General features: G+C 42.4%; 3 protein-coding genes across 8 annotated transcripts in view; all 3 read right to left on the minus strand.

Annotated features, from left to right (window-relative positions):
* The window catches only part of smurf2 (SMAD specific E3 ubiquitin protein ligase 2), a 68910-nt gene extending 68490 nt beyond the window's left edge, over nucleotides 1-420 (minus strand). The window contains exon 1 of the mRNA XM_084072700.1: nucleotides 26-420. Within this exon, the coding sequence (XP_083928826.1) occupies nucleotides 26-77 (52 nt within the window). The 5' untranslated portion in view covers nucleotides 78-420. The remainder of the gene's footprint in view (nucleotides 1-25) is intronic.
* A 2189-nt stretch (nucleotides 421-2609) lies between these two features.
* On the minus strand, nucleotides 2610-6511 carry kpna2 (karyopherin alpha 2 (RAG cohort 1, importin alpha 1)). The gene is made up of 11 exons (XM_084071881.1): nucleotides 6479-6511; nucleotides 6138-6241; nucleotides 5792-5932; nucleotides 5571-5659; nucleotides 5170-5438; nucleotides 4980-5074; nucleotides 4464-4727; nucleotides 4091-4324; nucleotides 3366-3548; nucleotides 3037-3186; nucleotides 2610-2895 (listed from the first exon to the last, which is right to left on the minus strand). The coding sequence occupies exons 2-11, from the start codon at nucleotides 6192-6194 to the stop codon at nucleotides 2806-2808; spliced, it is 1572 nt and encodes a 523-aa protein (XP_083928007.1). The 5' UTR covers nucleotides 6195-6241; nucleotides 6479-6511; the 3' UTR covers nucleotides 2610-2805.
* A 1602-nt stretch (nucleotides 6512-8113) lies between these two features.
* The window catches only part of bptf (bromodomain PHD finger transcription factor), a 37575-nt gene continuing 28228 nt past the window's right edge, over nucleotides 8114-17460 (minus strand). For 5 of the 6 annotated variants that reach the window (XM_084071278.1, XM_084071277.1, XM_084071276.1 and 2 more), the window contains 9 exons: nucleotides 15706-17417; nucleotides 15517-15599; nucleotides 15166-15403; nucleotides 13993-14564; nucleotides 11928-12104; nucleotides 11260-11452; nucleotides 11021-11105; nucleotides 10587-10773; nucleotides 8114-9899 (listed from right to left, as the gene is read on the minus strand). In XM_084071278.1, coding sequence (XP_083927404.1) covers nucleotides 9884-9899; nucleotides 10587-10773; nucleotides 11021-11105; nucleotides 11260-11452; nucleotides 11928-12104; nucleotides 13993-14564; nucleotides 15166-15403; nucleotides 15517-15599; nucleotides 15706-17417 — 3263 coding nt within the window. In that variant the 3' untranslated portion in view covers nucleotides 8114-9883. The remainder of the gene's footprint in view (nucleotides 9900-10586; nucleotides 10774-11020; nucleotides 11106-11259; nucleotides 11453-11927; nucleotides 12105-13992; nucleotides 14565-15165; nucleotides 15404-15516; nucleotides 15600-15705; nucleotides 17418-17460) is intronic. The other variant, XR_014601769.1, reaches the window with a different exon arrangement.

Below are 17460 nucleotides of genomic sequence, written 5' to 3' on the forward strand. Positions count from 1 at the left end.
ATTTAAATGAAGCTAAAAAACGTACCTGTTAAACGCAGCTTCACCGGACCGTTCCGCCGAACCCCTTGATTAGACATCTTGATTCCAGCCTCAACTGTTGTTATGCGCTATAAACAAAAATATCTCATTTAAAAAAATAACAAGGTTTATCAACCTCTTCCCCCAGTTTTTTAGACAATAATGGAGTCAAGGAGGCATTGATGTGGCCCGGATGTGGACAGAATAACTGCCATAATAATCGCTGATAGATACACACTTTGCTCAGTCACAAATGAAAAAAAAGAAGAAAAACTGTGCATATGGTATTTATAAAAAAAAAAAGTTTTTATTTCGTATGGTGGCACACAGTGTTCTCCTCCTTCACATCTTGAGAAAGGGCTTGTTGTACTCCAGACAGAGTGTGTGTGTCCTCGCTCTCAGTGCTGCTCATGTGTCTGTGTATGGAGGCTGGAGCAGCCCTGGCTGGCTTCGCTACAGCAGTGGTTCCCAAACTAGGGGTCGGGACCCCCAGGGGGGTCCACACATGATTTTGGGGGGTCCACAGATGATTTTTTTTTACGTGCAATATTGTTTTCTCACTCACTCCAAAGTAAAAAAAAAAAAAAGAAAAAAAAAAGTGTACAGGGTATCTGCACATTTCTTAAGTTACAATTTAATGACTTGTAAGACCTTTTTAATACCAAATTGGCCAAATTGTCAGATATTACTAAGAAAGAGGCAAACATTTAATTGTGAAAATAGCCGGTAACAGCCCAACTCACTCCAAATCGAGCCCAACTCACTCCAGACATCTCAAATAGCCGATCTACAAGCTCGCACTGCCAGGCGTTGTGAGCTTGTAGATAATGCTATTATAACAATATTTATCTGTGAAACCGAGTAAAACTAAATGTAATGCCTACAATTCCAAGTGCTTGTCAGGGTGGGGGTCCCCATGCAGTTCAAATATGATTATTTTGGGGGCGGCCGCCGGCCGCGTCCCCAGATCAAATATGATTATTTTGGGGGTGTCCCTGCAGTTCAAATATGATTGTTTAGGGGGGGGGGGTGGTCTCCAGTTCAAATATGATTATTTTGCCCGCCCCAGTTCAAATATGATTATTTTGGGGGGTCACGGCCTGAAAGGTTTGGGAACCCTTGCACTACAGCATCAAGAGAGCCAAGGCATCGTTTATACTCCGTAGTACGACAGTAAGAACAAACCTACAAGCTAAACAACATTGTTAACGTGTAGATCAGTTCTTTTTGGGAAGCGACACCCTCGTTACTTTGATATTTTTTATAGAACAGAGGGTCTATTTTGCGTCAGAGCGCCCTCGCCTAAAGAAGTTTCAAGAAGTTTTTATTTGCCATTATTTATCACTGCAATACAGTCAGCTACAAGCAGCGAAAGAAATGTTCATAGGACTAAGGTGTTTATGCAATATGCTTATTTGTAGTGGACCCAAACAATGCCGCCGCCCCCCCCCCCCCCCACACACACACACACACACACACAGCAAAAGAGACCACCTCACGTAGGGGTCAAGGCAAGCAAAGAGTCTTGCATGTGGAGTAGAATATGGTGAAAAATCATCAATATTTATTTTTCTTTTACCACCTTGATCCAAAATGTATAGGATGTTAATGGCTTCTCATTATTTTCACTTGCATGTTTATGCTTTTTTTCCAGATAGATTGGTAAAGACACAAGACCAAGGGCAAAGAGAGAAGACGGGTGTGGGATTCAAACCCAGGTCCTGTACACTTCACAAGGGGCATGGTCTGTGCACTACTTACTACATGATATTGCCTTTTGGGCGGGTGGATGGTGGGCAACACAAACCTATCATGATCATATATGGAGACAACTTTCATGTAGATTTGAAGGTTGCATAGCACCCTGGAACATCTATTATATACTACACACACCCCTACAGTATAGGCTACACCTCGGTTTCTCAAAGTGGGTGCCGTGTTGCAAGTCCAGGGGTTCCGCAAGATACTTTGATATTTGGAATTTATCAACATCACTTCAGTTTAACCACCAAAACCCTCTATACTTATTAATTGCACTGTACTTTGTGCGTTCTTTTTCAATCACACAAAATCTCACCAAAAATAGTAGATTTACAATCTCACATGTTGTGATCTTGCAGATTTTACCGTACAAGTATACTGAATATTTTTCTTGGCTTTTTGCGGTAGGGCAAGTGATATTTTTGGGTTAAAACAAAGTTTAAAGCGCTATCTGATGGCAATCATTGCTATAGTGTTTGTTCAGTAACAGGTTTCCATGTCTCACTCAGAAAATACCCATTTATCAGCTTAATTTTATAGTGTTTATCCTGTAGTACATACAATTGGTATCCCGACCTGAAAATGCACTATGTTTACTAAAGAGACTCCTGTTACTGAACAAACACTTTATATCAATGAGTACGATCAGAATAGAGCTATTTAACACTTATTTTTAACATACCCTACATTCAAGGACAAGTTTTTCATGCTGAATTTAGTGAACACCTGATTCTCATATGGATATTTATACAATGCAGATATTACATGTTTTATTGCCTATTATAACCAGTCATTTAATTCACAGCCAATTAAACAATTCAATGAGTTAGCAATATCAAATGCCTGCTTTATTTAACACCAAAAGAAAAGTGAAGCCCATAGTCATAAGCCTTTATTTACAGTCACATTGTAAAACACAAAGCCCCCAAAAAGTTTGTACATAAATACATACAAAAGAATGAATCACATAAACAAGGGACAAACAGTAGTATTGCTTAACAATACAAAAGGGTTGAAAAGAGGTATTCAGAAATTGAAAGTGCTTTGGTTGTCACTGATCTGGAATGCATAACCGTCAGTTGTTGTTTCTGGGACCACAGACTCAACTACCTCCTCCTGAAAAATAAACATTTACTTGTTCGTTAATGCAGAAAAATACTTGCAACATTCTTTAGCCAAAAGAGAACCCATATTTTAATATTATACAATTATTGTATACGGTATACAATTATTGCAGAACAGGCCAGATATACATACCTCTCCTGAGAAATATTTCTCGATCAGGTTGAGAGAAGCTTTGTAGACCAGCTCGTTCTCATGGGACTGCAGGGACTCAATCCTGTCGAGTCCACCACATTCTTCAATCATCAGGCAGAGCTTTTCTGATTCACCAATCTTCTCTCCAGCCTAATGAAATAAACAAGACGCGTTATTCCTGCAATTCCTCCAGGGTAGACAACATTTTAATAAGCAGTAAGCACTAACAGCTTCAAAGGGCACAGGTATATAAGGACACCAATGTCTAAATTCACATGGAAGAGCTAAAAACGAATACACCAATCTTTCGGTCATGACACTCTGCGTACCAGGAAGATATTGGTGATGGCGTCCAAGATGACAAGGACGATTTTACAGTCCTTTGAGGAGAGCAGGTTGAGGAGAGGCTCCAGCACATTTTCCTGAACAAGGTACACCACCTGTTCAACAGTGCCCCCACTGGTGAAGTTGGTAATGGCCCATACAGCCTCTTTCTGGGTCTTGTAGTCACCCTGCAAAAAGAGGGGTCCAAGATGAGCAAAACTGATCTACCTTAATAATAAATAAAACAGAGCAGTTTTAACAGGGACTACAAACAATAAAACTTGGGGTGTGCCTGCCGGGTATTATTTTGCATGTACCTTATTTAGGAGACAAATGTAATAATGGGCAAATCCGAATCGTGTGTGTAAACACCAGGGGTTAAAGCAAAAAAGAATCCCAAGACTGAAAATTATTTTCAGACCATGTCCCAATATGTGATTTTTGATTTTTAAACATGGCACATGGAATCCTCAAGACTGAAATCAGTCCCCAGGACTGAGAACTTTAATCCCTGGTAAACACACACCTGAAATGACTCTGTAAAATGTATATCATGTGCATTTGACAGACAACACCACTTCAGGTTCACAGTGCAATGCATCGTGATGTGCTGCGAGCTTGTAGAGGCCCCATTTTTTAATGTTGTGAAAAATGTCACCTATAATAGACATACCCAAAACAAGGACGCCAGGTTGATCGATTAAAAATAAACACAAATGTACTTCCTTACCTTACTGAGTACTTCAATCAGGCGAGGGACTAGGCCTGCATTGATGACCTCCTGGATTTGGGCATCCCTTCCTGCTGTGATGTTGGACAGGGTCCATGACGCCTCCTTCTGGACGTTGGCCTTGTGGTGGGACAACAGCCGGGGGAACATGTGCAAGACCCCAGCATCCAGCACCGTCTGAGTCTGCTCATCTGTACCGGTCACAATATTGCCGATAGCGCGCAGCGAGGGGGTCTGGAGCCAGAACAGGAGAGAGGTGAGGGGTTATGCAAGAACCTGGGTGTATGGGGTGAGCATGGCACCATCAGAAACATACTTTTTAATCAAAGCATGTTTTCAAGGCCTAAGTAGAAATTGAAGTTCTCGTACATACCACGACAGACAGCTCTCCAGAACCAAGCAGCTGTACCAGGCGTGGGATGAGACCAGTCTGGACAACCATCTCAATGCGGTCATTGGAGCCATCAGTCAGGTAGGACACGGCCCAGCAGGTATCAGCCAGCACCTCCTTGTCGTCATGATGGAGGAGACGAACAATAGTGGGTAGGATCTGCTGTATGGCCGTTACAGGTGGGGAGGGGTTCTTGTTGCGGCAAAGGTTTGACAGCGTCCAAGTGACATTTCTCAGGTAGCCAGACTGGAAAGAAATCAAGACAATAATATTAAGTATAATATCTGCTGGGTGTGGTGGCAAGGATTGGGTTAGGGTGCCATCTAGTGGCACGCCAAGGGGAATGAATTATGGCAATTTATGGGAAAACTTCTCTCTTTTGTGAGAGTTCAAAACTTCAATGCAATACATGTAGATTAAAGCAGTGATGCAAATTCTGTGGCTTTATCAAATAGCTGAGAATGGCAGTGTATATACACCAGTACAGTGCTTACTTACAGTAAACACAGAAAGTTCAGGAACTGCCAGCAGATTAAGCAGAGGTTCCAGAGCTCCATGCTTGATGACATTGTCTCTGAGGGCTGATCCATCACCTATGTAAAAAGGGAAAAAAAGAGAAAATTTACAGTAGCTCAACTGATATGGTTTATTTAAAAGAATGTTTTTTTTAAACAGTCGCAGTAATTACCAGCAATGTTTCCAAGGGCCCAGACAGCCTGCTCACTGATGTGAGCGTGGGGGGAGCTGACAAGGTTAATGAAAGCCGGAATGGCTCCTCCCTCCACGACAGCAGCCGTCTGCTCCGATGTCCCGGAGGCGATGTTGGTCAAAGCCCAGGCAGCTTCAAACTGGATGGGAGGAGAGTCTGCCAGACCCAGGAAAGCAACAAACTTGGGGATCAGACCAGCTTTGATGATGAAGTCAATGGGAGGATGCCTCTCACGTGACAGCAACTTCCTACATTCAGGAGGAAAATAAAAAGCATAGAATTGCAATGAGTGATCAGGGCAGGTTATTTTCTTTAAAAAAAATAAAAAGAATAAAAAATTGTGTGCACTACACAGAGCAACATCCATGTTTTGACATTACCTTGCTGCTTGAGTAGCCTGGACCTTTCCATCAAGGCTATTGCCATTTATTCCAGTAACAATCTCATCAACTGTCCACTGCCTGGTGAGCTGCAAATTGTCACACAAAGATCAATGTGCTGTAACAGCCTACTCATTGAAACCATTTATCTGAGAATCCAGGAAAATGGTTCTAGGTAAAAAAGAAAAATAGGTCTTCATAAGATCAATAGAATTAGATACCTGACAATTTTGGCCTTTCTCTTGAAGAGGTGAAGTTGCCTCATCTGGGAGAGTTGACACATTTCTTCTTTTGAAAATCTGGTCGTCTTTCTTGGCTTTTCGAAGTTCAACGTTCACTTCAACTCTCCTCCGTCTCAACTCCTAGATTTGACGTTTTGATTGAATATTTTATTAGACAGTAATGCAAATCAACACGAATAGTCAAACACTTTCACCCAAATTCAATATGGTCACGTGAGTTCACAGTAAAGTTACTTGAAACAAAACACTGCTATAGCAACGTCTTTTTAATCAAAACACGTCGAATAATGGTAGCCAACGGTTGCAGGTTCAATTCGCTACTCACATTGGTATCCTTCCCCTTGTTCTTGAACTTATTCAGACGTTGAGCGTTCTCAGCCATTTCCAAAGCAGCGTGTTCAACGGTGAAAAGGTTTTATAATGTCGTCTCTAAACACAAGATAAATATATTTATGTCAACACTTGGTGTTCTCAGATCAAGTAACGTTACCACGTTACATTGAATGCCACATGCCATGTGAAACTTCAAGTTATCGCTATACGTTAGTTTATCGTAGCCCAAATTGATTATTGGACCTGATTAAAGTCAATAACGTAATGTTCTGCGCTGAAATGGAGAACATTTCATTTCTTTACAGTTAAAAGGAATAATCGCCAAGTACTCACCAAGCTGAAGCTGTCCCTTGCAGAGAGTCTCTGGTTATGAGGAAGGAAATGCTGTACAGACCTTTAAATTTCTTCCACAGCGCGTCCTGATTGGTCGGTTCAAAGGCTGCATCCGACGCCGTCCATTCATTGGGCTTTTCAAAAAATCATAGGATGCACAGGAAGTGCCTTGCTGGCAGGTTTTGAGAGAGAAATAAGCAACCAGGACAATGAAAACAAGTTCCAAAGAAGCGAGAACGTATTACATTGGCCATTTGAAAATAGCCGATCTACAAGCTTGTGGAACGGAACAAGCTTGTAGAAAATAATATTTTAAAAACATTTTAACAACACAAATCTTGTATGGGGGTCCCTGCCATAACATATTTTCAGATGGAGGTCCGCAGACAAATACAAATTAATTTGGGGGTCCTTGACTTGAAAATGTTTGAGAATCACTCGTTTAAACAACATTAGGAAACAAGCCCAAATAAGCAACTACACTTTAGAAACAAGCCCAAAAAGCCGCAACCCGCAACGACCAACATTTACAAGCAACTTTACAGGAAAACAAGTCCAAAGTCGCTTATAATAAGCGGACTTGGCAACACTGGACGCGCAGGAAGTGTTGTCAGGCGAGGGCGAGGAATCATCGCGAGATCGGAACGTGTGGTATGGGGTGGATGGTTACAAGAACTGATTCTGGGTCAGTGTTTTATTTTAACGACTGCTTGTGATTGGCCTTTGTGATAAATTAACTGGATTGTGGCAGGAGGAGAGAGGGAGATTGGGGGGAAGGATACTGGATGTTCTTATTCAAAACATTTAGAACACTTGAACATGCTAGCTTGTTTAAGAAAATGTATTTAAATAAATAAATAGTATATTTAAATAAATAAAACGTGTAATCCGTATTACAATAACCATGTTCAATTCTCATCCACATTAAACAAACTGTACAATGAGTATTTTTCAATGAATCATTGAAATTTGCTCCAAATGATGCAGTATTTTCAGGCAGACAAATCTATGGGGTTCAAGGCCCAGGAAATAATTACTATAGTAGTTTGTAAAACAGTCCCATAATCTGTACCGTTGATGAAGTTTTCCAACATTTAAGCAGCATTGAATTTACTGTACCATTACATTATAATTAGTAAAGATGCAAATTTAAATCTTTGGTGAACATCATGGTATTCAGTAAGAGATTTAAAATGCTCATTCCAGGCATATAGAATTGCTTGTTACCGAAAGCGTAAGGGAAGGAAACCTAATAGAATTTTGCCATTACTGTCCTGTCTACAGCCATGATCCCATGTTTATCAGTGAATATCATGACGCTGAACAATTCTGGAACGAGGATCCCTTATTTGCACAGAATATAAAATGAATGCTTAAAGATATCAATTGGTGGTGCATGGGAGAAAATACTGTACAGAAAATGTGTATACACCAAAAGATTTGTACAATACTCTTTTACTTTTGATGTGCACTCTGTGGTGAAACTTCTGCATTGCTCAATAAATATATTTATTAGAAAGTAAGAAAAAAATATATGTTGTTTCCCTAAAGAAATTCTTCAAAGACTCATGTAGGTCAACTGAACTGATAGCTAATACACTCCATGTTCCAGATGCTGATGAAAGAGAAAGAAAGCAGACTTTCCCATTTATTATGTTTCATATACATCAATATTTCTTCAGCTGTAATACAAAAAAAGAAAAGAAAAAGTCAAAATTTGACAATTTTTTACAAACAGGGCAGGACACCTTCAAATACAGTTATTTAAATCCTTCCGTCACTACTGCAGAGCAAACCATTTGTAATAGCTTATTACTTTCAGTAGGCTATAGAAACTTGACCAAAACTGACTATTTCTGTCCAGACATTTACTAAGACTTTGATAGTCTTTCATGCCTCAGATAAAAGAAATGAGATGAAAAATGGGGGGGGGGGCAGGGTAATTCCACTGTGAAATCAGATTCCAGACAAAACCTCAATACACTGCTCAGTAAAACTCAGCAAAGTATTTCGGTATTGAAATGAGCCTTCTCCGTTGGACATGATGGCCACAACAATGGCCTAAGTACTTCTCAACAGGCAAAGAAGTGAATGACATATAAAAGCAAAAAAGTACATGGAAATGTGAAAGCTTTATGAGTCTTTTCTCCGAGGTAAACTTTCCTCTGAAATGCCTTTATTATTCACACTCCCCATGACAGTCCAAGTGCCAATAAAACAGGCCCACGATGTCCCTGGTGCAGAGCTGGCCAGGGGACAGCACTGCTTAACAGTTTGCATGGAAGCAGCAGCGCTGGTCGGACTGTCAGCCTTCTTTTAGCAGTGTGTGTTGATGGAAGGAGAGGAGCAGTTCCAAAGCACAGGAGGAGGCAGAGTCCGCCACAGATTTACTGTTCATTAAACCCGCGTTCTTGGCGAGTGCATTTTAGTTTTGCGCAATGTGTGGTGCATTCTAAGAGGCTGAAGAAGACTGTAGCTTGTTGTTATGAGACCTACAGAATGTGGAGAGAGGGAACAGTTGAGAACCCATTTATTTATTGTATGTAGTATTCAGTCAAAAACTGTGAATCTCATAACAAATGAACAAAGTGGTAACACAAAAAATGGATGCGAAGGGGTCAGTGAGGATACTGCAGCCATGTTGGGGTAATGTACAGGGAATGCCATTGTTATTGAAGAGTATCCTTCACAAATGACGCTACTGCATATAATGTACCCAAGTAACGTAACGTAAAGAGAGGAATAGGGTGGAGTTGAGGTCCATAGCAAATACATAATTTCTTCCACACACAAAATGTCTTTTTTGACTTAAAAGATCAACTGCCACAGTAATTGGTTGGTTATCTCCTAGTGACATCTATAGTATTAAAATTACCTCCATATTAACAGAACTGCCTAAAACAAAGGCTAGACAAAGGCCAAAGTGAAGTAAACACAAAACATTTGCTAAATATTCTATGATAAAATATAGTATTTGGTCAAGAAGATAGCCAGTCCAATGGAAAATTACATTAGAAAAATAAATAACAATTAAGAGCTAAAACTGCATCTTTCTCAAAAACAAAGCTTTCATCTTTTGGAATGGCTTATTCGATGCTTACTTGATTAACAAATTTGTTAATGATCAAAAGAGATGCAGCATATCCCTTGATTCCTTCGTACACGTATGTCAACATGGCTGCCATTCTGTGATCATCCCTGAAGTCACCAATTGCTAGAATCTTACCACTTCAAATTTCACAATTTGTTCCTTTGTTTCACATTTGCATGTGTGTGCATGTGTGTGTTTTGTTTAGTCTTAAATATTCAGACATTTTATGCTGTTCATGAAAAACAGCAGGCCTCCATGATTTTCACTACTAGAGACCCCAGCATCCAGCTCAGACTCCAGCTACAACGGTCGACTTATGAATCTGACAATCTGGAAGAAAGAGAGAATGGGATGGCATAAATGAAAAGGCATGCAGCACAGGTGAACAGGCACAAATGCAAGGTGATAAATGACACAAATGCAAGGGGGCACTTGTTGTCAAAGTTCTGCCGAAAGCTATGATAATGTGGAGTTCGGCAAACTTCAGCAAGGCTCAGCAACCCTCAAGCTACATGCACTTCTGAGAGATTGCATATAGTACCAGGCCTAATCTACTGCTACAGCACACTTTAAAACAAAATGCCTCAGGCATACACTGCTACTATAAACATGCATCACAAACGATGTGAATGACAGATAGGAGGTTATAAATGTAAAATCTGAGATTCAGTGCAAAAGTCATATGAGGGTCATCACTTAAAACATCCCTTAAAACCAAGGTAGCTTCATTTTAACTTAACACCTAACAAGGAATGTTCCTATTGGGAGTCCTTGTTTGACTGGAGGTTACAGAACAAAAATGTGAATGTCATATACAAATGTGACAGTCATATACAAATGTGACTGAACATTTCTACCTTTTAGAGAAATGGAGCCTAAATGGGAAGTTGCCTTGGATTTTGACCATTGACTGAATCAACAGAAGTAGGCCACAGCCATAACCTTCTAGCAGACAAAGATACAAGTATGAAAGAACAGAGTGGCGGCTGGAGACACTGAGGGAGCATTTAAACTTACCTGCTCGCTTTGAAACCTTTCAGCTTCTGTACAAAAAAACCTTCGAGGACTTCAGCACACTGAAAGAAGGGCGAGTCGTTGGGGTTGTAATAGCGGCAGTTGTCGAAGATTTTGGTCACGTCTGCCACAAACTCTGTAAGCTTGTGATAATGGCGCTTTTGCAATCGACCATCCATTGTGGAAAAGTCTACAAGGGACATGAGGTTGAAATATTAGTGATCTTTCTAAAAATCCTCATATGTCCTAAGTGCGACTAAGACCAATTAATCAAGCAATGTGTTTTTTTTTAAATAATCAAAGCTATGACATTTTTCAGACACTTTGATACATTCAAGTGATAACTTACACAGTAAAATCCTCAGCGTTAATTTATCCCTTTGTAACTCTGAGAGTGAACACATTGAGGATTTGACTGCATATAGATGGACTCTTACCCATCGGTTCCTTGATCACGCGATAATAATCAGGTGCATCATTGGGATCCACGGGCTCAAGGAAAGGCCAAGCCATTTTGTGAGTCTACCAAAAATCACAAATCAGAGATTGTTAGCCAGAAGAAGAATTCAGAGAATGGACACCACCTGACAGGGAGTGCAAATTGACCTATGGTGCCAATGTGAGCATTGATACAACAGATACACAATAGCAGGGCAGATGCCCATAATAGCTGTACCTGTAATGAGCGCAGTATTCTTTTCAAGCCTTCGTAGTCTTTGTCAGTGAGTGGCGTGAGGACCGTCATGGCATCCTCAGTGGACTGACACTGTGGACACACATACAGGTCTATGTGGTTGGCTTCGCTCTGCAGGATGCCCACACAGCGCCCGTGGTACCAATTCTGACAGCGATCACAGCCAATATAGAACCTGGGGGGAAAGGTGAAGGGCAAAGCTTGCATAAACATAAGAAATGCATTATATTGGCAAAAGAAACTAAAGATATTTACAATTTGTGTGTTTAACGCAGCAGGGGTATACATTTGGATACATCCAATACGTTAAATGTGAAGGGGAAAACATTTGATAAAAATCCCTGGCATTTGCTGCTTGAATGACACTTACATTTTTTACTGGGGGGGGAATTCTACACAGCACTAGAATATCTGATTTGGAGATAATCGTAAACATTTCCCTTAGCCTAAAATGTCCATTTTCATAATAAACATAGTTGTACTTCGATGTACCGCCAATAATATGACAAACCCATGTGTAATCTATTCTTTGTACAAAACTGTAACAGCACCACGGCACAAACCAGAACCACAAGCTTTTTCCTACTTCATTTTAATGTCACAAAATATATATTTTTCTGTCACAGATTATACAGTGCGATTAGCCGTACTGGGATTCGTCGTATGGCGTCCGGCAGATGCAATACAGCTCCTCGTTGCTCGTTCCCTCCTGGCCACGTTTGCAGTCGCTGCACACAAAATCCTCCAACTTCTTTGCCTCCTTCTCAGTGATGCCAACACATGCCCCATGGAACCAGTTGGAACACAAGTCGCAACCAATGTAGAACCTGAGAGAGAGAAAATAACCGGTTTACAAAAAAAAACATTTTTTTTTGTTCTTTTGTTTTTTTGAAAAACGTTCAGAACCCAAGATATCGTGATCCGAAGATTTGCTGCTCCATTCACTTCTTGGTTAACTTATTACTTAAAAAGGCTGTGTCTCGGCTCCTGTGTACTTTCTTTTTTAGTATGTATTTTTGGCCGAGACATGCTATTTTCAAAGGCGTATAAAATTGAACGGGGAGGTCGCGATGACATTTTTTTGTTTGTTGCAGAAGCACAGTGAAACCCGCTGTGATTAGCAACCATCAGGGGATCGATCATACTGGAGATAAATATTCTGTGACTACTTGAAAAAGGTAAGAAAATCGAAAAATCACTGGCAGTGGGCAAACGCAGACAGAAATAAGTCTGGCAGTGAGAGAGTTAAAGGTCTTCACAGGTCCACCTGAACCGAAAACCTGAGATAATAGCAGAGATCCATACGGGTTCAGATCCATGATTTATCTTCTAATGGGTTTCGGTCGGGTCCCGGGCCACCCGGCTGGTCTCGTTATCATCATTATGTGTAATACCAGAGAGGATCCGTAAAGACCGCATGAATTGCTGAGTGAGTTGTATCAGAATGGAGGAAAGGTGCACAGTAAAGATGGACCTAACTGTTATATGTACATTTGTTTTGAAAAGGAATGGGTCATTTTAAAAACAAATGCCAATTCAATCAGTGACAAAAGGTTTCATTTGTAAATTCATTTACATTTCATTTGCAGAGCCATATGCAATAGTCTATTGATCACCACAAGCAAGCAAAACTGATTAATATACACAATGTAGGCTACAGCAAATATTGTTTTAATGATTCATTTAACATACAGTTTAAATGTCATTGTCACTTGTTTTATAGGAGAGGATCACTTATTGTAGGCTGCATGTAGCGGTTAGATTCCATGGAGTAGTCCATCACTGTCATCTACTAGTAGATAGGAATGTTTTAACACTGTTTATTATGATTGGGTTTGTGAGGTCCATATAATATCCGACCTGTCTCAGATCCTGGGTCTCTCTGATCTCTCTCCTCTCAGATATGCACCATGCTGGTTCTGTAATATCTTAACTAATTACTAACTAATCAGATCCCTGAATTAATTTCACGGGTCCATTAGGGTTCGGGTCCGTCATTTAAAAGAAATCTCAGAACCAATCGGATGTCGGAACAAGTCTTCCGGGGCGGGGCCATTAGGGTTTTTGAACCTGTGAAGACCTCGAACCTGCATCTGGAGCGTTGTGGGTGACGCAACACCCAATACGCTGCTGACATCATTTCACCTTTTGTGTTTAACAAAAACAATGTTTAACCCATCTTTAGATTTCTTTGGCTATTTTTTGAAAAATCTTGAAAATTTGCAAATCTTTGAATATATACATTTTTTTAAAGGGATTTTTTTACTCATATCTTTGCTTCTGTGGGGGTCCCTGGAACAACATATTTTGAGATGGGGGTTTGCGGCCTAATACATAATAATTTTGGGGGTCCTTGACATGAAAAAAGTGTGTTAAAAAAGCCAAGATATTATAGCAACATGAATCTTTTCAAAAAACTGTTAGGATTTAGAATACATTTGTAGAATCCCCCAGAAGCAAAGATTAAAAAAAAAATTAAAATGTAAAAAAAATATATATATATATATATTCAAAGATTTCACAAAGTGCTATTTTCCAAAAAATATCAGATCTACAAGCTCATAGCGCGGCACTCGGTGCCACGTTATGAGCTTGTATATCAGCTATTTTTGAATAGCCAAAATAAAAATGACAGATGCGTTCCCGGTCTTAATGGTTTAACAATGTGTAGGGAATAGGGATGTGGTCGAGTGTAATGTGATGGCTTGGTCTTACTTTGACTCATCGTACGCCGTCTTGCAGATGCAGTACAGCTTGGTGTCCTTCTTGTGATCCTTTGAGGTAGTGGACATCGCCATCTTCTTCTTCTTGGGTTTGGAAGGGGAGGAATCCTCATCCTTTTCTCGGGTCTTATCTCTGTCCCTGTCTTTGTCTTTGTCTTTGTCCTTGTCCTTGTCCTCTCTGTGTCTGTCTCGTTCCCTGTGTCTTTCTTTCTCTCGGTCCCGATCTCTGTCCCTGTCTCTGTGTTTGTCCCTGTCCCGGTCCTTGTCCCGATCGCGGTCCCGCTTCTTGTCCTTGTCCCGATGCTTATCACGGTGTCTTTCTTTGTCCGCTCGCTCTTCATCCCTCTTTCGCTTGTGGGAGGAGGAGGAAGATGAGGGGGAAGTGGGCGAGGTCACCGTGTGGGTGGAGTGAGAGGAATGGGTGGAGTGAGAGGAATGGGTAGAGTGGGAGGGGTGAGATGCCACCTTGGCGGCGGAGGCCGTGGCAGCAGATGCTTGGGCGATAGCTGCCCGGGCCTTTTCCTTTTCCTTCTGCAGTCTGGCGATGTCCCTCCTCAGCTCCTCCTGAGACGCAAAGTGTCAGGTGAAAGAACACTTTTAATAAAGATGGAAAATAGACTAGGGCTTTATTTATGATTGGTTTGGGAATCAGACATGATGGATTAAAGGAGTAGTTCACCCAAAAAAATGACTATCTATCAATTACACACCCCATGAAGCCTTGAATTCATGGAGATTCTTTTGTTTTGTCGCATTCCTAAGCCAATAATTTGATGACCGGCGGAGTCGACTCAATTGGGTCTCCTACTGACCGATGACCCGGTCATCAAATTATTGCCATAGGAATGTGACAAAAACTAAAAAAAATCACCACGAATTCAAGGCTCTTTTGAGGTAGTGGACATCACTGTCTTCTTCTTCTTGTGTTTGGAAGAGGAGGAATCCCCATCCTTTTCTTGTGTATTTGTCCTCTCTGTGTCTTTCTTTCACTCTGTCCCAATCTCTGTGTCTGTCTATTGGCTTAGGAATGCGAATTACACATTGGGTGTGTAATTGATAGGAAATAAGTAATTTTTGGGTGAACTACTCCTTTAATTTAACCATGCTGTTTTTGTTTTTGGCATTGTAACATCCAGCACACTGGTAAACCATATTCTTCACTGACCTGCACTTGTAGCTGCAGCTCCTTGTCCAGTAGCGCTCTCTTCTTCAGAATCTCTGCCTTGAGCTGTTCCTTGTGCTTGTAGAGCAGTGCCGTCAGCTTGGTGGCATTCTGCTTGGAGCGCTTCTGCTCCACCACCTCCTCCTTCTTCCGCTTCTTGGCTGCCTGCTTCTCCGCCTGCTTCTCGTCCTTCTCCATTTTGTCTAGGATGAACTTCAACACCTGGTTGCACACGATGATCCTGGTTTCAGAGAAGACAGGACAGGGATCAGGAAATGGCATAGAATTAGTGCTTTGTTTTACCCGTGAAGTTAAAATATACTAACTAAGATATAACTTGCAGGAGTGTCAGACCTCTGGTTCTCCTCTCGCTCCGCTGCAGCCTGACTCTTTCTCTGTTTCGTCTGTTCTGATGTGGTGTTCTGCCTCCCTGACACCTGATAACAAAATAAATAAATAGGCTTTTAGTTTATGTAAAAGGGCTTTCATTGCTGTTCCACGACACAGGTAAGGATCATATTACTGATGCATTTCAAGCCCCACCTGTTTTTGGATGCCGTCACCAGGACTGACGCTATGCTCTTTCTGCTCCCTCTTAAATTCCTGTTTCCTCTTCTTCTGTGGCTGGTGCATTTGTTGTTGCTGTTGCTGCTGTTGTTGCTGCTGCTGCTGTTGTTGCTGCTGTTGCTGTTGCTGCTGTTGCTGTTGTTGCTGCTGCTGCTGCTGCTGCTGCTGCTGCTGCTGTTGTTGTTGTTGTTGTTGTTGTTGTTGCTGCTGCTGCATCCTCTGTAGCTGCTCCTGGACACTGGCTGGTGCCTGGATCGTCACCATGTTCTGGATTTGATGCGTCTGCACCTGCCCACCTGGCTGCTGGATCTGAATCGGCAACTGCAGCCTTATCTGCTGGGGAACAGCACCACCCTGCTGCTGTGCCTGGGCCTGGATCTGAGCTTGAATTTGGGCCGCAACGTGCGGTGGGAGGGCCGAGAGGAACTGAACAGGCTGCTGGAGACCCGGAACCGTGATCAGCTGATGCCTGATCGGGGACTGGACCTGAAGCTGAGGCTGGGCTTGAAGCGGCGCCTGGACCTGAAGCTGGGGCTGAGCCTGGAGTTGGGTTTTTGTCTGGAGTTGGGGCTGTGCCTGGAGCTGGGTTTGGTTAGGTGGCTGGAACTGGACTTGAAGTTTGGCTTGTAACTGGGGTTGGGCTTGGACCTGAATCTGCTGATGTTGACCCATCTGAGGACGGACCTGGGCCTGCTGTTGGAAGTGAACTTGAACCTGGGTCGGCGTTTGGAGCTGAGTTTGAACCTGGGGCTGTTGCTGTGGTTGAATTTGGGACTGTTGCTGAAACTGACCTTGCACCTGGGGATGGAGCTGGGCTTGGACCTGTGACTGGGGTTGGAGCTGAGTTTGGGCCTGAGACTGAACCTGAGGCTGTGCTTGAACCTGGGCTGGTGATTGGACCTGGGCCTGCTGTTGAGCCTGAGTTTGGATTTGAGACTGTGGCTGAAACTGGACTTGCACATGGGGATGGTACTGAGGCTGAACTCTGGACTGGAGTTGGGCCTGGACCTGGGGCACGGTTTGAGTTTGGGACTGAAACTGAGCCTGAGTTTGAAGTTGAGCCAGGCCCTGAGCTTGGACTTGGGTAGTTTGCTGAGCCTGAATTTGTGCCCGTGGTTGAAATTGCACTCTAACTTGGGGGTGACCTTGGGCTTGCACTTGGGCCTGGATATGGGCTTGGGGCTGGACATGTGACAATTGCTGGGCCTGTATATGGGTCTGGACCTGAATCGGTGCCCGGATATGGGCTTGAGGCAGGGGTTGAAGTTGAGTCTGAGCCTGATACTGGGCGTGGAGCTGAGGCTGGGTGGGTCTCACTGCAGTTTGAGTAACAACAGAAGAAACAGGTAGAGCCTTCATATGAACCTGCATGGGTGAGGCTGACATTTGGGATACCTGCGGCAAGGATACGCTTGCAGAGTGCTGGGTAAGTGCCTGGGAGAGAAGTGGTGCTTGCGTTGTTGGAACAAGCGGTGTGGAAACTGGTGTGGAGGCAAAGGCGGGGGCAAGAGCAGATACAGGGGTGAGAGCAGAGGTAGCAGAGGATGCAGGGGCAGGGATATACAGCGGGGCCAGGGCAGGTGGTTGGAAGGGAGCTGCAGCCTGTTGAGCTAGCTGGACTGGAGCCTGGGACTGAGATGACGCAGGAGTCCAAACCTGAGGCTCAGCTGCTCTCCGCTCCATCAGAGCTACAGGAAGACAGAAAAGGAAGAACAAATGAAGCTCTAATAC

Source organism: Gymnoscopelus microlampas (genome assembly GCF_963454915.1).
Source record: "Gymnoscopelus microlampas genome assembly, chromosome: 11".
In the NCBI taxonomy this organism is placed as follows: Eukaryota; Metazoa; Chordata; class Actinopteri; order Myctophiformes; family Myctophidae; genus Gymnoscopelus; species Gymnoscopelus microlampas.

Bases quoted from the DNA above. Each gene is read 5' to 3' on its own strand.
- kpna2 (XM_084071881.1), bottom strand. From the start codon at position 6,194: ATGGCTGAGAACGCTCAACGTCTGAATAAGTTCAAGAACAAGGGGAAG. The intron at 4,728-4,979 runs GTAAGTAAGCAC...ATTTCTTTCCAG, and splicing joins CTGAACTTTCTGTGTTTACT to TCTGGCTACCTGAGAAATGT. The intron at 3,187-3,365 runs GTACGCAGAGTG...TTATTTCATTAG, and splicing joins CCATCACCAATATCTTCCTG to GCTGGAGAGAAGATTGGTGA.